The 24,548-nt window shown below is 37.2% G+C and overlaps 1 protein-coding gene across 1 annotated transcript in view; it reads left to right on the forward strand.

Annotated features, from left to right (window-relative positions):
• LOC122349019 (glutathione S-transferase C-terminal domain-containing protein-like) overlaps positions 1 to 24,548 on the forward strand; it is a 42,966-nt gene that overhangs the window by 8,940 nt on the left and 9,478 nt on the right. Inside the window, 6 exon segments of the mRNA XM_043244944.1 lie at positions 2,663 to 2,692; positions 2,694 to 2,757; positions 20,117 to 20,137; positions 20,140 to 20,231; positions 20,512 to 20,556; positions 20,985 to 21,113. Coding sequence (XP_043100879.1) covers positions 2,663 to 2,692; positions 2,694 to 2,757; positions 20,117 to 20,137; positions 20,140 to 20,231; positions 20,512 to 20,556; positions 20,985 to 21,113 — 381 coding nt within the window.

Consider the following 24,548-nt stretch of genomic DNA (forward strand, 5'->3'; position numbering starts at 1 on the left):
TTTGTCCTCGGAGGTGGGCTAACGTTTAACCACGAGTATACAATGGAGTTTGCTCTTAAACAAAAAGATCCATAGTGATCGTATAGCAAGTCAGTCAAGCGTCTACACATCTGAAACATTTAACTATATTAACCTAGCTGCCAAGAAAAACTAATAGCACACTTGTTTTGGGACATTTGCTAAGTTATACTCTAAAAAAAACCATGTATGTGTGTGTTAATATTCATTATATAAGAAAACGTTCTTCTCGTTGGCTTTTATTTTAAAGAAAGATATTAAAAGCAGTTGATTTTGTTCTTTAAATTGGATTGGGGCCACTATATATTACCTTCTAATAAGGTTTCTTTATCATATATTACTGATATACTTTTTTTTTAAGGGCTGTGTTTTACCCCTGTAACTTTGTACTAGTTTGTGGTTTTTTCCCACCAACTTTGTAATGCCGTACTTTATACAGTATTGTTTCTTTATGATGAATCGCTTGCTGTAGTCACAGCCCCCCATGTTTCCTCGCCTCTCCAGATAATAATGCACCCATAAGGCTGTATTTCATGAAAAGCTCAGCTTGTGACATCATTACCGTGTCTTGATGAGTGCTCTCTTTTTCCCAGGAGGAACCGCCGATTCAGTCCATAACCTCCTGTGCAGTCTTCTGCCTGCTTATTCAATTTCCCAGCACTTCCATAACAGACCTGCTGATTTACCCAGCATCTAAACGGCCCACAAACTCCAACAACACTTCATCGGTGCAGAAATCTTCAGATAATGAGTAAAGAGCCCGCAGTGGTCTCGTACACTTCTGCTGTACGGCTCCCACAGGAGAGGCAAACAGAGTAACAATGCTGGGTCTCTTTTCTGTCTGCCCCGGACCACAATGCTTACAGTCGGGTCCCCAGCAGGTGATAAAAACGGCACAGCTGCCGTCGGGTTTTCGGGCCTGCTGCAGAACTTCTATTTCAGCTTTCCTTGTGTGTGTGTGTGTGTTTGGTGTTTGCCACCTCTGGCATTCAGCAACTATAAATCAGATATTTCCCGTCACGCTAGTGGATATCAATTTGGTGTGTGTGAATGAGCTAGAGCTCAGCAGGCTCTTTTAATGCATAGCAGTCCTCTGAGATTTTCCAGGCTGCGTGCTTTCTGCTTTAGGTCTGCTCTGCAGCTGTTGCTGGTGGCTCATTGCTTTAGAGCAAATGACATTTTCATCCGTGGAGCCAAACCTTATGGCCGGCCTGGATTTGTAATGACAGAGCAGCAAACAGAGATGCACCATCACTAGCTACTGTTTAACAACCAGAACCAGATTTATTCTAAACCAATAACCCAGAATTAATTTGGTTTGTGAATTTGTTTTTGTGTGACTAAAGGCATGGCGCGCAGCAGAGCAGCTATATTTACGTATTATATAGTGCATTTTAGCATGCCTGGAATATTGTGCTGAACAGTCGGAAGCCGGAAGTGGAACTGTCCATTTTACAATTTTGTTTTGGGACCGTGTTGAATAATTTTGAATAATTAGCAGAATTCTTAAATGCTTATTGCTTATTTCAGATAAATTAAAATGCGCTCATGCGTTGCAAGAAGAGAAACTAATTCTATAAATTCTAAGGAGAATTTTGCAGGGGTATTAGAAAGCAGTCCATTATTAGACTGGGTTTTTGTTTTTGTACATTGATTTTTTTTTTTTTTGTGTCTTTTCACTTTATTATGTAATTCTTGACTTTTTGTATGTAGACATAAATAGTCTTTGTATGATGAAATTAATGTTTTAGTATAGATAGAAGGAAATGCAGCCAATGGATAATTTTATATAAATATATGGTTACATTGCCAATAAAAATCTGGTGGTTTCGTAAAAATATTGTGATCATGTTTTGGTTAGTCATATGAGTCAAATTTGCTTTTGTCATCTGTCTGTATGTGTGAATGTCCTTTTACTGTTATCCACCATAATTTTTTGCAGTGTAATAGATACCATGTTAAATCATTTAAAGTGTTTTACTGTAATATGGTTAGAAAACGTAGTTAACCAATGAAAAGATTTTTACTAAAAAAAAAAAAATTTTTACAGTGTTTAGTTTCAGATGCAGTCTTTTTCTTTAGTCTGACTCTTTTTAGTCTTCTTTTACGTTTTTTTTTCAACTGAATGGTTGAACTATTTGTTTAATTACTTATTGCCTGTATGTTCTGTCTTCACCCTGCTTCCAGATTAGTTTGTTTGGTAGGTCAGGTTATTTTCATCTTGCCAGACTGGGGAAAAATCTCTCATTGCTACAAAAACAAACATTATAGAGTCCAGTATATTTAACACCATATATTTACTTCTGTCTCTCTAGCCTTGCATGTATTATTATTTGGTTTACATCTCATATTTTCCGTTTGGAATAATCAAAATAGTACACATTTTTACCCATTCCTGTAGGTCTCTTTGATGATTAAGTAACTAGGAAAAATGTAAAAATCAATTACAGGACTTCAACCTTTAAAGGAGTTTCTATTGTGCGTTGAACTGCTCCGTAACAGGTTACTGATTTAATTACCACCTTGACTCAGGTGTTCTGAGGAAGTGTGAAAAGTGGTCCGCTTCAGTAAAAAGCTGTTGCCTGGAGGCTTCTGTGGGTAGTTTGTGGTTAAACCTGTGTTTATATGTTCTTTTGTCCTGCAGGAGAGTGGGATAGACGCTGTTTATACCGCTTCACCCTTGCCCTTCATGGACAGTTGATTGGGAAAGCCTACCGGCAGCTGTCAACCCCACTGAAGGTAACCTTGAGTGTATTTTCCACACAAAGTGCAAAGCAGCCTTTCACTCTTAACATGTCAGTTGTGATAAGCATCTTTTTGATTCATATATAATATTGAAATATTTGTGCCATTTCAGTAGTCATGCAGCAGATGCATTTAAACAAAACTATTTTACCGACACGCAGAGAGACGTTTTCCCCTTTTTTCTCATTTATTCCTCGTCTCTCTCTATTTCACGTGTCAATAAAATCTCGTCTTATTTCTATCGGCCAATCCTATAAGGACGTTGAGAATAGTTTTTTCGCTTTTTTTTTTTTCTTTTAAGCATTTGAAATTGTAATCCACTATGCCTGACAGGTAATATATTTGTCAAAGAAATAACAGTATTGCTGCTCTTCCTTGGTTTCCTTGATTTCATTTTCAACTGTTGCTGCTTCACACAGTGCCTACAAAGGATGTGGCTTTGATTTGATTTCAGCAATTGATGTAGTGACAGAGTTAATGTTTAGGATTGATGGGCATAGAATGAGTCATCTAAAAACTGTTTCGGAGCGTTTTTTTGTCTCTTACATCTACGCATCGCATTGTCTTTTTTAAAGTCAATTATTGCCATACCTGTAGAAATGTGTTTCCGAGCCGAGAATATTCATGACTATCCTGTGTCATGTGCTCTGGGGGTCTTAACTAGCTAGAACAGCAGACAGCTGTTTTTTCACCGGGAATGACTGAGATGCCAATCACCTCACACAGACCATCGAGTGAGCTCTGCGGAGAGACAGAAATCCAGTTCGTTTAAAAGAGTCTGGGAACAATCCTCTTAAGAAATATCATTCCAAATTGTGTACATTTCGAGGGACGATTTTTAAACTAAAATAAAATAAAAACCAAGGCAAAAATGTATTATAATTATATATATATATATACATATATATATATATATATATATATATATATATATATATATATATATATAAATTAAAAATTACTTACTTAATTTTAAATGTTCATTTAAAACATTTTTAAAATTTGTTTCAGCTAGGTGCCAATCCATTATGTCTCATGTTTTTTTTTCTTTTTTTTTTATTGTTTTTTTAATTTATTTATTTTTCATATTTATTACAGATCGCTTAAGCTGATCTTTTTTTTGTTGTTATCAAACAAGATTATACTTACATTTTGGTCTGCTCCTTATGCAAAGAATTAATTATTTATATATATTTATAATTTATTTATTTATTTATTTATTTATTTATTTATTTTTTGAGCTGTAAACATATTTACAGACTGCATTTCAGTAAGACACTAATAGCACTCCTAAATGTTATCAGTAAGTGGGAGTTGGTTATATTTTTCATTTTGCTGAGCAGTTTCGTTCTTCTGGGTTGCAAAGCCAAGCCGAGGTTCAGAGAGCCGACCCTCAGAGTGTGTTATCGATAGGCTGTGGGGCGGAGATGGCCGTATCTATGTCACTCATCTTTGAGTACTTTTCTGCATTTATTTATAATCCTTCGTGCTCTGAACTCCTGTGCTCCTGTGTTCGCACACATATCGTGTCTCTCTCAAATAAAGTATGCACCAATAAGGGGCGGTATATCTGATCATGATGCAATGGATTACTGTAATACATTCCAAAAAAATTATATATATAACCTGTAAATTGAAAAGAAAGGAAACAATAAGTGACTGTCTTTATTCTTTCTGTTTTAAAGATCTTTTAATATTCATCAGTCTGTATAATGAGTGTGTTGCAGGTCTGCGTTTTCTGTACTGTTCCCAGCCTCTACATTATCACTTTTCCACAGTTTTACACACCCATTTCTGGAGTGTTTTTGTGATCTTAGGTGTGAACAACCAGTGCTGAAATTGGGGGTTTCATGACACTTTAATTAGTGGTTTCTGAGTACCTTTTAGCCCATATGACTATTATACTGTATATTGTACTGTAAGTTTTTTTCTCGTAGGCCAGGGTCGAAGGAGAGTTTCATGATTTTACTTTTCTCAAAATAATAACTGAATAGCATCCACTTGCATTATCATTGCTTATTATCTGAGGCTTTTAGGAGATTTTCATCTGTTCAGTCCAGTCTGTAATGAAGTTCTATTGGTTAGTTCACATTTGCACCAAACTCCGTTTCCGAGAGGAACTCCCAAAAGAGCATAAATGATTGTCTGCAGTGTGCTGTGAGACAAAATTCCTGGATATTTTGATGGTTCATGAGTCATGTTGCCTGTGCCGTAGATTTTCTAGTGTTTTAATGCAGGGCCCTTCAGAGAAAACTTGTTCTGAGAACAAGACACACTCTGAACATAGACACTTAGGTGAACCCCCACATGCAAAAGTATGTTGCTTTTATTTGGTACCATCTTTTCCTTCACTATAGTAGCTCTGTCTGTCAGCACACGCCCACACATGCCTCCCTCTAATGTCTTTTCAAGTGCTGAATTCATGAGCAGTAACAGAGAGAAGGTGTAAAAACAGAGAGGCCTGTTTGTCCTGCTGTTTGTTATGAATCCTCTATCGCTACAGCGCTCCACTAATCGCTTCTGTCGTCTTTCAACAGTCAGGTTACCTGTGGAGTGAAGACGAGCTCCATTGTTATTGGATTGTCATAGTCAGCAACTGTTGGGGAAAGTGTATCAGCAGTCTGCCTGTGCCGCCCAGAGCTCTGACTCTTGATTTGTTGCATCTTAACTTTAAAACCAGATTACTCAAGCAGACATTTAGATGTGCAGTCAGCAGATCCTGTCTTCCCACACAAAGGAAAACATAGTCTCCTGATGTTTAAGTGCTAGTCAGTAGAGCTCCAAACTAGAAGATAGTGTAGGAGTGCCTCGAGGCTCCGTTTTAGGCCCCTTCGTGTTGTCGGACTAAACATCCTTGCATGTTTTTCCGACTATGCGTGTAATGACGATAACACCATGTTCCTATAGAACATTCTGAGTGCTTCTCTTGTAATATTTTTACCCACAGTTAGTTGTTTCAGGGTGTGTTAGTTTCAATGTCTGCGTCATTGGATAAGATGTTGGTACGTGGGCATGCCTATAGTGGAGCTGTCGTATGGACAAGATTACGGAGTCCTGTTATATTCGAGAGATTGGCTTCGGCACTGGAGGTTTTGGAAATTTGACATGCTCCATTCCCTAAAATGGCAGCGAATGAATTTTATTTATTGACCGTTTTCTTCGGGAGCCATTTTAGCTAAATATTTAGACGTTTGTGAGACTACCGCAAATACCACCCACATTTTGCAAACCACCTCCAGAGTGCTGATAAATATTGTTTTAAATTGAGGGCAGTCTGTGGGAGGATTGCATCGCCAGGGTGTCTATTATGCAGTTTGTCGAGAGCAGGAGAGAGAACTAGTCGCTGTCACCACTACAGAGCAGAGAAAAGCCCCGGGGGCCACCTGGGAAACGTGGTTGGCAGTGGTGCCTTGAATGTGAATTCATTTCCACTGTCAACACCGGCCCTGTTGAGCATTAAGACACTCCAGTGTGTTTATGTGGGAAGGTGGCGTTTACATGGGAGGTGCATTCCAGATGCGTCTGCCTGTTTTGGCAGCCGCTTGTCTGATATGCTTCACCTCTAGACAGTTTATAGCCATAGAGGAGGGAAGGTCAAATGAAAGCCTCCAAAACCTTCAAAGAAGCATTATTGCTCAGTCACATGATTGAATGACTTAGAAATGACTTCTAAACCCTCAAAGGCACATGCTGTTTTATCTTAAGGAGCTAGAATTTGACAGTTGGCAAACGTTCGGTCAGTACTGGTTTTTAGACGGGAGAGACCTTCTTGGCTGACTTATAAAAGTGATCAGCACAGTACGAGGCTGGCATGCAACCCTGCAGTAACCTTGCAGACATGACTTTGTTTCTTGGTAACTCAAAATAACCTATGCACCTTGAGACTTGGAAACTGTAGAAGCTCGTTAGATTTCAATTTCAATCTGTTCTTGCTGGGTTTTTGTGTGTGTGTGTGTGTGTGTGTGTGTGTGTAATTTGCATCAGGCAGTCTGTAGCAGTGCAGTCTGAGGCAAAGATTACATGCTGCTTTGCCCATTATTGCTCACTTTAGTGGCTTTCTTGTATTAACACATTTAGAAGCATTGTGAAAAATTACTGTAGCTTGACTTATACCTGAATTAGTCAGTGTCGTTGCTCTCACTTCTCAAAGCACCATTCAGAGTTGAATTGAAATGCCTTTTAAGTTCCACTTCAGCTCTTAAATTTAAAATTACAAACATGATGTGGAAATCCAGTTTGAATATCAGAATGTAGAATTGAAATGAATTGAAATTCGTATAACTAATTTTTAACAATAAATGTTTAAAAAAATTTTTTAAAATAAAGTATGTTCATTTGCAACAGTTATGCTAACAACAATAATAAAAAGATATTTTTGACATTATAACAGTGACATCTGCTGATGCACATCATACTGCGCTTTGTTGTTCCAGAAACATCGCAGTTGAAGACAAGGTAAGGAAATTAAATTGCTCCCTTTTAACAAGTGCATTTTAAGCGGCTAAATAATGACAGACATGTGCTCTGCTCACTCCAGAGTCCCCACTAACAAGGGGATAAGGATGATTGCTTAGATTTAGAAAATGCCCATTAACCCTGCAATACTCAAATCTTTACACCCCTACAGAATGCATTACCTTTATTAATAGTTGCATTTCCGAAGGTTCTTCCTCCTATCATTCCACTTTGTGTGGATTGTGGCCAATTCAGTTCAAATTCACACTTCTGGACTGAAAGAGAGCCAAATCTTTGATTCGGAAAATTATCTGTATTCACCAGATAATTAAAGATGTAGGTCCCACCCCCAACCCCCCCATGCATGTGCCAGCTACAAATGGCACTTACCCTTCCAGGAGCCGATATTTTGTTCAGTTTGATTAATTGAGCCTCTATTTCTTCGGTTAGATTGGTTCAGTTAATCAATACCAATTAAATGTTGCTGTCAAAGCTGGCTTGCAGTTCTGTTGGTCCCAACTGGAGATTCATCAGCACTTTTTCAACTTGGTAGCAGTTTCAATATAGGCCATACTCCTGAGAGCTTTAAATGAGTTTTACTAATTGATGAAATGTTTGAGTCATGAATTTGAGTGCAATACAGCAGTTTTTTATCTTCAAAATGCCATCTAATGAATATTCATGTGTGTCAATTTCTTAACCTGGTGATGTTATTGATTTTCTCACTATATAAAGACGGATTTGGGGTTTTTATATAATTACAAATATCTATCCAATGCAGTGCTTTGGTGCCAATGGTTGATGGTTAATTTAATTTATGCTGGTGTTATAACTTGCAGCCTGGTTACAGTGTGAAACAAGCATCTCTTTTGCTCTCTTCTCAGCGTTTAGATCGTCCTTGTTAATTTTCACGCCGTGTTATTCTATTGTTATCCTGAATAATACATTGGATCAGGCAACAAAGAACCATAAATTACAAGTGTTATTTGCATTTTTTTTCACCCTTCTCATGTCTTGCTCTTCTCGTGCGTTTCTCTTTTTTTTCTCTCTTCTCTTCGGATTCCCATTTCATACGCGGTGTCTGTAGTTAGCCATCATCCTTCAGATGCTGACCTCTTCCTGTAACTCCTGTCTAGCTGTCAGATTTATTTTTTTCCCTGAATGTCCACTTGGGCATACTGTATTTCTGCTCTCAAATGATTTGCTTTCAAGGTTTTTTTAATTTTTATTCCATTTGTGCTGAAGACTTAATAAAACCGAGTTTACTTTTAGATTCAGTGAAGTCTGTTTACAAGAACACCAGTAGTCACATTCAGAATTCTTGCTTTTCTCACTTCCTTTATTTTCCACTAAAGATGCATGTGTTAAACTGCAAAAAAAAAAAGCACCTAATTACCACCTATTCCTTCTAAGGGGCTGTGAAGAGTCTTATCAAGACCTGTTCGGATTATTGATCTATGGTGTGAAAAGAGTTATTTGGTCTTAGCAATATGGGGGCAATGTTGTTCAGCTCTTCAAAAATAAAGCTGCTTGTGTTCTGGGTTTTTAGCCAAATTTATGTCCTTTTTTCATATGCTAAGCCTTTAGCTGCTGACATTTCCTGAGTGGTGTGATACAGGCCTCATTATGTTTAAAAGCATGATTTAAGAGCCAGCGTCCTTGTTTACCAAGCACTCTTGTTGAATTGACAGAATGTCAGAATCTTCCACTTTTCCTTCCTTCCTGACAAAATTCTTCTTTACAAGCCATGCGATGACTGCTATAATCTTTTCAGGCCCTTTTTAGTTTTATCTACCACAACTTGAATTTATCTAAGATTTTTCCAATGCGCTTGCAGTCAGCGAATTGCACACCATTTTTTTTTTTTTTGTCTACATCACAATGCAGGTGCGAAAAGATGGATGTAGGTCATTCTTGGAATGTGCCGAGTGTATTTGCTGTCTTCAGGTGTGACAGCTATTTCCTGGAGTTCAAACATCCATCAACGTCAGTTCAGGGAGCCAGTGCTTCACCTGAAGTTCTCTGTTGAATGATAACATGATGGTAAAGGCAAGATAGATGCCTCAATTTCAGTTCCTCTGAGTTTTTATTCCTATATCACACTTTGAACAAAACTTTGCACCAAGGTAAGTAAGAGTCCCCATGATGGAGTTTATGGAATGAAACGGAAGCGTAAACGCATCTGGTGCATTTACTCCTCCACCCTTTGTAAGTGTCTCATGGCATCTTACAGACATGTCTTCTTAGGGAAGTCAGCACGTCTGTTTTTACAACACCCTCACAACTCGAGTGTGAATGTGAAACTCTCTGGTATGGCGGAGATGTGTTAGACAAACAGAACAACTATTGTGCACATTGCTGTGGAACAATGTAATCTCTGACGTGTTGTTAGAAGGTGGCGTAAGGGCGGTGTTCAGTTTCAGAGGCTGTATTTACATGTCTCCAGACTAGGCATGTGTATGTTTTGGCGGCGTCTTTGTCTGACATGAGCCCACATACTGAAGGTACGCATGAGGACATCGGTGTTATCATAGTGGTGTTGGATTGGGTGTTAAATACAGATTATTTCCTGGGGAAGTAGTGTAGTGTTTGTTGATGTATAGGGGTGTATGGGTGTTCCCAAATAAACGGCTTTACCGTAACACCTAGCGTATCTTGGCTTTTATGGCACCTCTTCTTAAACTGGCAATTTATTTAGAGTTGAAAAGCAAGATTTAAAATGGTCATCAGATGCAAAATTCACTTAAGTTGTTTGAATATACATGCGCGTACACATCCATTCTATAAAGATAAAAATACACAGTGTGTTCTTTTTTGTAATAAAAAAAAGACATTTTCAAGGAAAATATTCTAGAGGACGTTTTTGTTAAATTGACTGCCATACATTTTTCTTGTCTGTAGATGTGGATGTAGATGTTATCTTGACCTCACATCTAAAAATCAGCATTTGACTGATTTATTCCTAGTCGATCTGAATAGTTTTGAGGTGTAATGAGCTAAATTATTTGTTGGGTAAGAGCGATCCATGATCCATATTAAATCTGTTTATTAAATCTTTATTTTCTAAAGGCAGATTTGTATATACTGTAATTCTTTTAGGTGTGTAATTTAACATATATGTTGTCTTTTTCTGAAGTGGAAAATTTCTGTGAATTACATTTATATTTTATGGAGTCATTATTTAATAAATTCAAAGTCCTTCATTATTCATTAAAATCCATTATAAGGCCAGTTGAGTAAAGTCGTTCAATCTGTCTTTTTTGCTTCTACATAATTCAAATAATTACCAAGTGTAATTCAGACTGGGATTCTGTGGTTTGTTTTGTCTGTCATTCTATTACAATTAAATTCATAAGGGGAACATATTTCCTTGCACACTGCCTTGGATAAAATGTAACTATTATTCCTGCTAATTTGACAAATGTAGGGGAAGTTTTGCAATAATTTTAACAACTTTCATCATGAAAACTGAAAAGCCTTTGTCAAAAACTTGCTGTAGAACAATTTTCTGGGGGGTGAAGTGAGATTTTCAGCCACAGCGCTATCCGTAAAGAGTCCCATGTGGCTCTTGGAATACCTAGGCTCTAGCGTCTATAAAGATTCTCTGTTTTCTTTCTCAGATGGAGATCATTTCCCAGGCCTCCCTTAAATCCTGACTTAAAGCTGGGCTTCTCTGCTCCGTGCACATCTCTCTGTGAGAGTAAAACATTTCTCGATCGGATGGTTCCTGTCAGAACTGGAATCATTCTGGCTGAAAGGGCATAAATCCCAGCAGGCTTTTGCTCATTCTTGCTTCTGCATTCAGCTACCCAGGTGGGTCTCACTTTTGGGCGTTTTTGTCAAATAAGAATCTGGGCCTTGTCTTGACATTTCAGATGTGTGCAGTGAAATGAAGTTGCAAAGTCTTTTGGAGAGAATGAAGGGTTGCACACATCACGTCGTATTTTCTTCTCGCTCTGCCTAATGGCTGTTCTGTCTGGCTTTTTTGGTTCACTAATAAACCGATTCTCTATCTGACAGCAGACTGCCTGAAGATGGGTCTACTTTTTCTTGCTCGGCGTCACTCTTCTCCTTCTTAATGTCTTTGAAAGAATGAGAAGCGCCACGCCCATCAAAACCAAGAAGGTCCATAATAGCAGGTGAAAGCTGGTGTTGGAACCGTAGAAGTATGTGATTGTGACCTTTCCAAGCAACTATCCTGAGCAGAGACGTCAAAAACTGCAGACAAGGATAGACATTCTTTCCTTTTCAGAGCCTTCAAAAGCAAATTGAGCATTTGAAAACACCTACTGTAATGCAAGAAATGGTTTATATGTCGCGTGCTAAAATCATGCTAACCTGATTTTTGATCTTACCATAATCCCGAGCTGCTTTTTGTTTATTTACTGTGAAACGGCGAGTGAAGAGGCAGTTTCCCCTCTTTTCACGCAATGTTCTTGTAAGAGCAAATTGTGTTGGGGGAGAAAAAAAGAAAATTCTCTCCAATTGCCCAAGAGCAATTTGAGATTGAGGTTTTGCAGTTATTTTGGCTGTCTTCAGAAACTCTGCAGTGATTTTGGTTGCCCTCAGAGCGGCGGTCACGAACATCATGTTAGGATGTGAAACACTTTTCTTTTCACAACCACCTATGAAGAATCGGAACGAAGAGCGTCAACAATGTCTGATCTCGATCATCGGAGTCTTTCCTTCTGAACAGTTTCCTGCTGAAGGTTAAATTATAAGTGAAAACTTTTTTCTTCAGTTCTGTAAGAGTTTTATCTGTTCTGTGAGCACAGGCTTAAGTTTTTACGACGTCTCTGCCTGTAAATTTGCGATGAACAATGTTTGCAGTTTGAGATGGTCAGCATAATTAGGTGCGTTTTATGAGTCCACGTCTCCTTGTAACTGCATTTGGAATTGACTGTAGAAGCTTTATGGCTTTGTAAATCTCTCAGTATGTCATATGTGGCTTACAAACCTGAACATGTACTTTTCTGAGAGAATTTTAGATTCCAGCACCAGTGTTCAAACTTAAACAAAATACTTATATATGAATTATATATTGGTAGAGTTGGGGTACTCTGCCTCGTTCTCGTACTCAAGTCCAGTCCCAAGTACTTTTTTTTCTTAAAAGAGCTCAGACTTGCCATAGGCTCAGACACCCGCTTTACACAAAAAGTTACTGCAAAATGCCAGTCTTGGAGACTATTCGTAAAATGCATTGGTTTTGTTTTAAATGAACTTAAAGAGTTGGGAGTATTTGATCCATCTCAGCCTGTCCTTTCATTTTTGACATTCTAAAACCTGTTTCACTCTGAAATATGTCACAATACATAAATCAATTCAGCCATAACTTCTGTTAAATGACTTTAAGTTTGCTAAGCAAAGAAGGAGACTAATTATTAATCAAAAATTTAAATGGCGAGATGCAATATATGTTTGCGTTTGTTACATTTAAATGGACATTGTGTTTTTGTAGTTGTAAGGATTAAAACAATGTTAAGTTACCAATAAATAATAGTTTTGTTGGACTTGGCTGTCAAGCTTGTCTCCGACTTCGGACTCGCCTCTCGATTGGTTAGACTTGGACTTGAACCCAACACTATACATTGCATTACTGTATGGCAGTGTTTCTTAATATTTATTTTTAGTATTTAAACTCAAAGCTACTAGTATTCAAATGTGCTTCATTTTGCAGAAACTAGTAGTATATTAACAATTAAATAAATGTATTTTAAATAATTAAGATGTCTAATTACAAAAGTTTCAATAACTGAATATCAGTACCAGTATTTTGTGATTTTTCTTTAACTTTATTAATTTTTAAACTTCTAGAAAGAATCAGTATCCACGGTAAATATTTTAGAGCTTGACATATAGTATTTAATTTTTAATTCAATTTTATTTTCAATGATTCTTTAGGATTTCCAAGACATTGAAATTTCCTATTTACTAAATAATGTATATAGATAATTAATAAATTCTTTTCATCATTTCTCTGTATTTTACCTCATTTCTAAACGCATTCTTATTTGATAAGTACTTTAAAGAGATCCCTAATGGTATTAAACATTGTTTTTTTGGTTTTTTTTAAGGCACAAATGGGCCCATCTTGCTTTGTCTGAGAGCTTAAAGAATGTTCTGGAACTCAAGTTTCAACAAAGGCATCCCTGTTTACATTGTGATCTCCGAGATATTGTCGTCCGCAGCACAAAACATTACTGATGGATGCCTGATAAGAGACCTTCAGCATATAGAGCAAGGAAAGAGTTTTGAATAGATTTGCTCAGCAGGACCAAACTTTGCTCACTTATCCTTTGGGCTTTTCATGCAGGTTTCCTTCTGTTTGTTTTATTGCTGAGGTTTCTGTGTAAATCCTGTGCCCCTGTGAGGACAGACTGACCTGTGTCGGTTCCACCGAGGGACGATCTGAAGTGTTTTGGAGGGAAAACAAAAGCAGACACCTCGCCAAGTGCAGTACGTGAGCGGAATAAACCCTGACTCTAATTGCTCGTTGTCACCGTGAGAATGAAGGTTCCGTATTCCTTTATTACCCTTTTTTTATTTCGTTGCCCTTCCACAAAAAGCTGCTAAGTCAATAACGGGTTGCACTAATCATGCTGCCATCTTTACTAATGAGTCTCCCTATATTGGTTAACCTCAGAGTCACTTGATGGAAGCGGCTCCGAGCTTCCGTTAACTTCCCCACAGCCTTCCCACACAATCCGCGTGGGCTCCCTGGGAACGTGAGCTCAGCCAGATGGGCTGCACCAGCGCTGCCGCTCATGCTTTATTATGGACGTGTTCGCCATACAGCTGTTGTTTTTCTCTCTCAGCAAATGTGTCTGTCTCCAAACGAGAGCTCAGGGCTGGGGAGAGATTGCCGGCTGTGCCTGCCTCGTCCCCACAGCTCTTCCAGTTTCCTCTGAACAATGTAATCGTGGAGGCGCAGGCCTTCGGTTTGTCAGAAAACAGCCTTCCTGTCATACTTCATGTGTACGTTCTCTTTGAAATCACTAAGGGTCGTTAAAAGGCCGTTAGATGGTTCAGTTGAAAACGTCTCTGCATTCCTGGAAAATGACCCGCAGGCTGCGTAAGCATTCAATAACTAATGCTCATTTTTGTATCTCGGTTTTTTCTTTTTGTCTGGGTTGACTTGTAGAATCATTTGATGTTTGTGGGTATACATAATTTGCTGTTTTTGCTCTCTTTTTTATCAAATATCACCGCAAAACCTTTGTTTAGTACGAGAAGTATGGTAGTCCCATGCTAGTCCAGTAACAAAAAGTTCTACATAAACTATTTTATGATTTTTTTTTGGGAGAAAGTTTCAGATGGTAGAAAGTTTCAGAGTAATGTTCTTGCTGAATGAAAGTATCAATTTCTTAAAAAATATAAATGTTTAAATATTTAGGCAGCTGTATTTAATTTTATAATTCTGTATTTGTTCATTTGTTTTATTTTTAAACATAGTTTTTGACTATTTGAGTTTTCCAAAATTACTTTTGATGATATCTTTTTTTTCCTTTCAGTATCATGGCTTGTGTTTTAATGCAGATGTTTGTGTGGTTAATCTTTTAGACTTAATTTAACAGAGCCGCGTCATGATGTCTTCCTGGAGTGTCTCACAGACGCTGGATAATGCAAATATGCTTTCAAACTCTTGTTTGCCTACTTTTGAGAATTAACCTTGTATGCGATTGACCTCAATGTGTCAGTATTTGAGAAGTAGAAGTGTTTTTTTTTTTTTTTTTAGCTGTGAAGATAAAATGTCAAAAAAGCAATTAATACAAATTTGACCTGTTTCTAACCTCCTCGTGGCTCTGTTACTTTCCATCTCGCAGCATTCCATCTTGAGCTCAGATTTCACTGTTTTGTGCCATGGCATAGTATCCAGAACAACAAGAACAAAACATTTGTTTCGTAAATGAGAAAAATGCCAATTGAGCTCAAGTCTTTGAGGTTTGGCTCAGTTCTCTGGGAAAGTACAAATCTGTATATTTAAGCAAAAAATGGCACATACGCCTTTTTTGTATGAAAGGATTTATAGGCTGAGATGCCAGAATGTGAGCAAACTGTGGCTTGTGTTGAAATCCTCTTAGTTCTTTAATGCTTTAGAGTTCTTATTACCTAATTACACTTCCTAATTAGTGTGTGTGTTCTCATTTGTGTATTACAGTGTTAACGGCATATATTGTGAAGAATAGAATGAAGAAGAAACAAAAACTAAAACTGCATTAGCAGCATAATACGTTAAAGGAATAGTTCACCCAAAAATGAAAATTACCTCATATTTTACTCACCCCGAAAGCCATACTAGGTGTATATGACTTTCTTTTTTCAGACAAACACAGAGGTTTTAAAAAATGTATTTCATTCTATTCTTTTTATAAATATTTTTGTTACAAAAACCCATCGATCTGCTTCAGAGGATATGGGATAACCCCGAAGGCGTATAGGTTTTATGTTACAGTCCTTGCGGATATATCTGATTTACGGCCGCTATCCACCCACATTACCAAGCTTGGAAGAGCCAGGATACATTTTTTTGTTTTTTTTTTTTTGTCTGAAAGAAGAAAGTCATATACACCTAGGATGGCTTTGGGTTGAGTAAAATATGGGGTAATTTTTAGGTGAACTGCTTTTTTAAGTTATAATACTAATTGATGTAGACGTGGCCCACCAATAAGGTGCTTCTTTTATAGTTCATGAAAGGCGGATTTGGAAAGCAGTGATTGATGCATGACCACATTTTCCTTTCAAGGGATCTGAGGACATGGACTTCTGCCTTTTATGTATTAACTCTGTATATTTTGTTCCAACTCCCATTTGCTCACCGAATCTGTGACTGTGAATAGTTAGCAGAGGAAAGCAGCCTTGAGGATGTCCTCCTGAACAATTCTTGCTTAAATACCTTCATTCAGGCCTCTTCTCATCTCGCAAACACAGATGTAGCCTCTTAAACACTCTATTCTGATCGTCCACTCGAGGGGCCTGTTTTCGTCTGCTTTTGTGTCTTCCCCTCCCCTGCTTGCGAGCACACATTCACACTTTACAACAGAAAGGAAGGAAATTGAGGTCTGGATTGCTGGAAAATATTCTCCTGTCGGTTCGCTGGCTGGAAGGCTATTGGAAGCTCTTATAAGCTGAGTTATGTTGAAAAGAGAGATGCTGTTTTTCATTTTCCCTTCCTCTGTTCTGTCGGTTTTCAAAATGCTGGTTCAGTGGGAGCGCCGCACGCTGCAATAATTTGCTGTTCTGAATCACATATTGATTCACTGCTGTTTAAAAAGTTTTGGATCTGTAAGATTTCTTCTACAAATAAATGTAGCCTTGGTGACCATAGTATGCCTTTTTTTAAAACCAAGTGCTAATTACATTTTATTTAATTTTAGATTTGATATTATTATATCTTTCAACATTGCATTGATTCAATAACACTTAAGTATGTTTTCTTCTTATATTATCTCCTACGGTTTAGTTTGTGGGAAAATTGGTCTCTTAAACCAGCATTGTAAGGTAGCTGATAAAACCATCCCTAAAGATCAATAAATTATTGTGCATTATGGTTGTGGTTGTTGTTGGTGATATCATTCACAGGTAGGATATAGGTGAGAAAAGTCAGTTTATTGAAACAGTCTGTTCCTTTATTAATTGAACTGTCACATAATATATGAAAAGGCACATAAATAAACATGGATTTAAAATCTAGTGAAAAAGCAATATCTTGAGGAGAAGAATTGCAATACTGGTGTATGATTGTATCAGTGCAGCTCTGATTGGACCTCATGGTCTTTTCTTATTTGTTTCACCCTTTCTCTATCCAACATACTGTATAGACACCATTGCTTGCGTCTCGTCTCAATCATCAATGTCTGTTTGTCTCAAAGGACCGCAGGGGGTTGTGAACCAAACCTGGCTATCTCGGGTAAATTAAAAACTCTGCCTGATCAATATATCTCATTATTCGATGAACGTCTTTCTGCTTGGTTTCTCCTTCATCCATCCCTCCCAGCGCCAGAGTTTTCTGTCGGCAGAATGCAGCTTTTGTATAATTTAATCAGTATGTTTTTTTCAGAGTTACATTTTTGGTGTAGTGTTTCATTCTTTCTATCTTGGTTTCTTTGTCTTTGTTGGTTTATGATTGTATATTTGCTTACTGTAATTAGTTTTTCATTTAATACAGTTACACACAGAAACATGGTTTAAAATGTTTGGGTACAACAGCTTGTGCTCGAGCAGTATCCTTAAAAGAAAATACGTCCTTTTAACGGGAAACTGTTCCAGGGACAAGCTGTTGTACCCAAAAGTGTAAAATTTGAAGATTTGCTTATTTATTTTTTTATCCTTTTTGCCTTTTTTTGACTGGCGAGAGGACAGCATGTTATTGAAAATGAGATGTGATGAGGAAAATGACAGTCTCATTTGTAAAATGGATCGCTATGGACTGTGAGCCAGTGATGGGTTTATAGCTAATATAAATATGTGGACATAAGCCACTTTTTATTTATTCAATTCTCTACTTTTCTGTCCCAGTCACGTAAATTTTAATGAGCTTCTTTTGGACTTGTATAAGCTAAATAGCTAATCTGGATGTGCTTTTAATAAATTACAATAATCAGCATATCACAATACCATCGTTTTATTCATTCTAATCTAGCATTCTATATATATATATATATATATATATATATATATATATATATATATATATATATATATATATATATTTGTTAATCGGAAGGATTGCAGGTTTTCAGAAGCATTTGATCCTCTTGATGTGCGAGAGATGGTTTTTGACGACCCATACCGACATTCCTCTGGATTTCTGCCTCTCAGAGACTGCTCTCGGTTAATGAGTTACATCTTCACTGCATACCACGTATCTGCTGCACTCTGATAGCACTCAATCCCGTTAGAGAAAGACAACACATTGAAATTCTATAGGCGTCTTTTTGCAAACAAATCGGCCTGTTTGTCTTATCTTCCTTACCTGAGCCTGATTGATTCTTTTGTTGCCTGTCAGAATCATAGACGTTAATTATCAGGCGTTGATAACACATGATAAACAAAATGGTACAAAGCTTTGTTAGGCTGTTTTGTGGTTTGTTTCCTATTTGGCTCCAGGTAGCACTTCCGCTCTCATCTGAGAGTTGTGCATAAAATGAGCGCAGCGGTGCACAGCAGACGCGTCTGTGATTTATATTACATTGATGGTGTTTCTTCAACGCAGCTTGAGCACTCGCTTCAAAACAGGAAATCTGCTGCAAATTTATTCCCCGTGGCAGAGAGTGTGGCTGTGTGAAAACAGCCTTCAACTCCAATTAAAGTTTGAGACGACTTGAGTGGCTAGGAAAAAAGGTGTAAAAATGTATTTTCGAGTGCTTTTAACGTTTCTCACACAGCCGTTGAAATAATTCAATCCGTTTAATCACAGCTGAAAGTGGTGCGTGGCGGTTCTCTGTTCAGTTTGTCAACTGTGTATGAATGCTAAATGTAGCCAATGGCATTTTTAGGTATTCATTAGCTTGTTTATACTGATGTGAAGGACAAGACAAACAAAGTAACAAGTGAATGCTTCTCATTACAAGACATCCACATTAGTATTTATTAGCAGTTTTTATGATACCTAACAAACATACCCTACCTTGACCCTTTATGTGTTCAATAACAATGCATTTCATGTTTAGTTTTTGTGAATATGCATAATAAATATACAATGATTTTTTTCAGTTGTTGTTTAGTATATTAAAGGTGCGACGGATCACAAAACTCACGGTTTCGGATCATACTACGGATTTTGAGTGACGGATTGGATCATTTCTAGGATCAACAAAAAAAAGTTGCTTTTCATTTATAACCTTACTTTAAGGATTTCTATACCCCAGCAGAAAGTACTAGCTGAACGTCTAAAGTCAGTAATACAACAAGAGCAATTGCACACATTACAAGCGTAGATGAACAGCCTACAACATAAAATTATAGGCTATACTGTATAAAGACAGTAACAGTAGTTTTCAGGCGCAGAAGTGTAATAGAGTGTAAAACAATGTAACGCTTACTACACAAGTTAAATACTGATTCATCACAGCTTAATTAACAGCTGATGACATGGATATAACCTACTGTGTTTACCAAAAAACTGTCCAAAACAGGCATTTTCACATAACTGTGTGAAATATCTCATCCATCCATCCATCCATCCATCCATCTCTCTCTCTTTTTTCTCAATTCATCCATTTTTCTTTCTGTCTGTCCATCCGTTGATCTGTCCTTCTATCTTTCTGCCCATCCATCCATCATCCATTAGTCTATCTATCCATCTCTCTTTCTCTCAATTCATCCATTTTTCTTTCTATCTATCGGGTGTGAGTCCCAATTTGACGGCAATGCAAAACACTTCCATTTCCATTTAGTCATTTAGCAGACGCTTTTATCCAAAATAATTTTCACCATCATAGAGTTAAAAGTTAACAGTTAATCATAAATCACGTGTGTGGACTGATCATCTATGATCCGTTGCACCCCTGCTGCATTCATTATATTTGTTTCCTACATATCTTTACTTGTCTCTATAATCCTTCCACCTTTTTCATTTCTTATATTAAAAAACTATAGAAACTTAAAACATTTTCTGCTGTAAAAAAAAGCTGAAACCAGCCTAAAAATGGTTGACTGACCTAACTGGTTTCGCTAGTTTTAGCTGGTCTCCCAACCTGACCAGATGAGTGTCAAAAAAATCCTCTCTAAACCCATGCATGAACTGATTTGACTGGATTTATTTTGCGATAACCTGCTAACTGTACATTACCGAATGTATCTAGCTTACTCTAATATTTCTAACGCGGACACTCATTTTAATTGTGGCTTTTGTTAAGTTTTAGTGCGTCGCAGTCTTAACATTCACTTTTCTCCAAAGGTAAGATGTCAGACGCCCGCCGCCGCGCAAACAACAGCAGCTCAACAACCTGGTTGCCATGGTGATGGAGCAGGCCCGCCACGGGCACACGGTGGTGGATTTCTGCAGCGGGGGGGTAAGTTGCCTTCTGACATTTTAAAAACGTCTTGGACTTGTTTCTGTTTTCTTACGAGAGTCTACATGTGTGTCAGTAAGCATCTGTTCTCCTCCCTTGTCACCTCGTGTAATGTTAGGGAGTGCTCTTGTTATTCTGCGCATATATATAAGCCCTGCGAGCAACAGGTCAATATTCTGATGGGCGTCTGTGTTCTCGTCAGCAGACTTTGATCTGACGAGCTCTTTAAAGTCTGCTTCTCCAAGATCTTCTGCAGCTTTCTCTTTGTTTGTTTTCTTAGGGGCACGTTGGGATTGTTTTGGCGTACACACTTCCTAAATGTCAGGTAAGACTTTCTGATTTGTTCAAGTGTAGCAAGTTCAAGTTAAAGGAGTCAAAGAAGAGAAACTAAATCTGTCTTCCTCCCTGGTGACCTCATTTGTAGACATTGGAAAAATAAACTAGTTCCACACTGTTGTTGGGTTTTTTTTTTTTTCCCCCAAAAGACCTTGTTGGGAAGATTGTACTTTAACTAGCGCGAATGGGAAAATCAGCTCTGCATTAGAATACTCTTTGAGCACCAATACACCTTTGATGGTTCAGTGGATTATTAGGTAGTCATTTAGTACTTCGTTTTCTCTCCTGATTTGCTTTCCTTCTGATAAAAAGGCTTTTCAGAGAAGAGCAGTTTGAGAATCACTGAGCAATTTGGCAATGAACCAGTAAACTGTAAAAGATATGGTGAAAAATGTCTCCTTTTTTGTTATCAATCAGGTTATTCTTATTGAAAATAAAGAGGAGTCACTGGTCAGGGCCAGAGACCGAAGCGCTCAGCTTGGATTGACAAACATTGGCTTCATCCAGACAAACCTTGACTATTTCACTGGAAACTTTAACATTGGGGTAAGCAACACATTTTGTTGTACAGATGCATGATGTTTGTCTGTAAAGAATAAGACCAAAATCGTGTTGCGGTAATGTTTTGTGTGTGTGTAGGAAGTGGTTTCTATCTAGAATTTATGTTCTTGTCATAAATCATACTATGTCAATGAATGTAATACAGTATTGGTTCAAATTCTTCTATTTTGCTTATATGATGCAGATTTTCTTTAATGATTAATAGGGATGTAAATTGTGATGATTTAAAGGTGCTGTGGAATATAAAACTATATACTCAGCATAGTTAATTAATAACCATTGTGTACATGGAAATGCCTCAAACACCAATGTTTCCCCAAAAAAAGACCAGTCGCCAGCCGAAACCATCAGAAGTTCTGCAGGTATCGTGAAGAAACAAGCGAAGACAATAGCGAAAGCGGGAGATCAGGGAAATAAATGTTACGCTCCAGGCTGTGCAGGGGATGTGAAGTGCAGGAATGGGCTGCACCTGTATAGAAAATAACCTGTTAAAATAAAATAACGCGAGCCACTAAAGGGATAGAGTTAGCTTGCAGTAGGCTGACAATAAGGAGAACAAATCAGGTGAAATGCCGGCAAAGGCCTAACAGATCCTGAGCATAACTGACAAGCATATGATTTTTAAAAATGTTTTGGTATGCGCTGACGCTCCATAGTTTAGTATAAACAATTAATTCAATTTAGATTAAAAGTGCTTATGCTGCGTGCTTGGATCATAAATAAAAATGCAGTAGTTGCCTCTTATTTTAAATTGAAAGCACAGGCAAAGCCTTAGTTTGCTCATATGAAAATATTTGAATTGGGCTTTGTTTCAAAATTAAAAAAAAAAATAGCATTCTGTCCAAGCAATAATAAAACATCTTTTCATTTATAGTTTGTCTTAAAGTGAAAAAATCATTGCGTCGTGAGCTGAGTGAATCATAACGTCATGTAAAAATTGATTGCAATCATTGTTTCTGTTTGAATATGAAGGTTAAATATTTCATAGTGTTCCTTTGTTGCATTTTTCAAAATCTTTGTTTGAATGTTTGAATCTTTTATTTTCAGTGCAATCTCAGACATTTGGGCCTCACTTAAAGCCTTTGATAGATAATTGCTTTTGTTAATGTTTGCGTACAACATTTGTTTTCGTTCAAGCAATTTTAATAATTTCGCATGAAGAACATACTTTTTGCCAGAAGGTACAGGTATCTCTTCATTTGCATTTGTAAAGCCTTTTTAAAAAGGATTGAAAAAGGTGCTCTGTCGTTGCAGCTTGTTTGATTCTACCTACCTTCCGTATTAATTATGCGGTTTACCCCTTACGTTTGTTTCAGAAGTGAGTGGGTTTCTCATTTCTGCGTTCTGAGTGATGAAACGGACTCATCGACATGAGTCTATCCAACACAAGCATAAGCGTCGTAACTACAAACATGTTATAAATGAGACGGCAGGTTTTTGTTACAGAATATAGATGGATTTTAGCAGTGTAAAGCAATCTCTGACCTCTGACAGAAATATGTTTGCTATGAGTAAAATATTAATACAGATTTTTTTTTTTTTTCCGTAAGGCACTGGTAAGTAGTTTTGTTACATTTCTAGCAGAAATCTCCAAAAAGTTTGCCCGTGTGGTTAAAAAAAAAAAAAAAAAAAAAAAAAAAGTGAAAGAATGTATCTGAAAATTGTATCTATAAAAATACGGATTAATAAAGTAATTTTTTTTTGCTGTGTAATCTTTGAGGGACGCTGTTGTGTCTGTAATAAATGAGGAAGTATGTGCTTACTGCAGATCTTGTTTGTTTCTGGCAGTAATGAGATGTTTGGGCCTGCAGCCCTGGCCTCATCTCCACAGAGAGCTGCGGCTGCAGTATTGAGCTTCACACGCGGCCGGGGTTAGGGGATTATCAGCTGCACACACAAAGAGCTTTATCAAACCTTCACTGTTTCCCCGAACACATACCTGTATCTCCGTGTAGAGCTTCTTTTGGGCTACTAGCACAATCATAAAAAATAAAAACATGCAAGATTCATATCGAACAGTCACCTAAAAGCTGTTTCAAATTTACCATTCTGACTTTATCTGTTTTTTTTTTTCACGTGGAAATGAAGCGTTCCTTGACTTCTATCAGCTGTAGCTGACTCTTTTAGTGCCTGTGCAAGCGATAGGACAATTTGTTGTGTGCGTGTGTTAGTTGTTTTTCATCTTTGGTGCACAAATTAAGCAGAAACAGAACTATCTCTTTAAACTGCACTGTTTTTGCTTATTGTTGTTTATTTAATTCCTCGAAAACCTGATGTTTCTTTATGAAGTTTGACCTGCTAAATATGAAAATCCCTTTTTGTGATTACTTTGGTACATTGCTAACTGTATCAGATAGCGATACGTTGCTTTCGTATCATTAGCAGTGCTCAAGAAAACAAAACAAAAAAATCATACAAGCTAATGTTATTACTCATCACGCTTAAAAATTGATGCATGCATAATACTAAGCTAATATCAATTTAACAAACACTTACCAAAAGCGAGTCCTTCAAAATTTCAGAAGTGCATGTTATATATACCTTATATATACCTTAATGATATAAGGCATATATATATATATATATATATATATATATATATATATATATATATATATATATATATATATATATATATATATATATATATATATATATATATATATATACAAAAACAAAAATGCTAAATTAGTACAAAACGTATCCGTATCAAACTAACGATAGAGGTTGTTACATTTACCTGTCCTCTTTTCTAAAATATTACAATTGAAAATAAATCAAATAATAATAATAATCCTCACCACAGAATTACAGAAGAACATAACTTTTACCTGATCTTGCATCGCTCACGTTTCATTAGCATAAGTGATTAAAAGGCTTTGCTTGCTAAAGCAGCACAGCCAGAACTGTTTGTAAACGGATGCATATTGTTTCCCAGAGGGTTAGATGTATGTGAAAATAGCTACTATTCCTTTTTTAAGACAGTCTGTAATAAGGCTTGTAGCTACACCGGGGGATAAAAAATGACTAAACGTGGGTAATGATGTGAAAAAGAGAAGTTATGGGCTGTTTGCTCAAACTTGATTTGTTGTACCTGTTGAATGATGGTGAAACAAGCGCACTGCTGTGTTCTGTGGCTGTGAATAATGAACTCGCGTCGTAGTCGTGAGGCTGTGCCTTCCACACCTCGGGCAAACTACTTAATTATAAAGACAGAAAAGTTTTTTACCCCCATTGAAGGGAAGAAAAGAAATATCATCAGCAAAAATGAAATCCTGCTTTAAAAAAAAATCTAATAAAGAAATATGCTTTTGCAGCACGCTTTATTATTTTGCCATCCGATGCTGAATAATTTACACGAGGAAAAACTAGCATCGAGGTTGACGTTACGCTCTTTGTCAATGTCTTGTATTTCCAGCG

The sequence above is a fragment of the Puntigrus tetrazona genome, chromosome 1, assembly GCF_018831695.1.
Source record: "Puntigrus tetrazona isolate hp1 chromosome 1, ASM1883169v1, whole genome shotgun sequence".
NCBI classification, from domain to species: domain Eukaryota; kingdom Metazoa; phylum Chordata; class Actinopteri; order Cypriniformes; family Cyprinidae; genus Puntigrus; species Puntigrus tetrazona.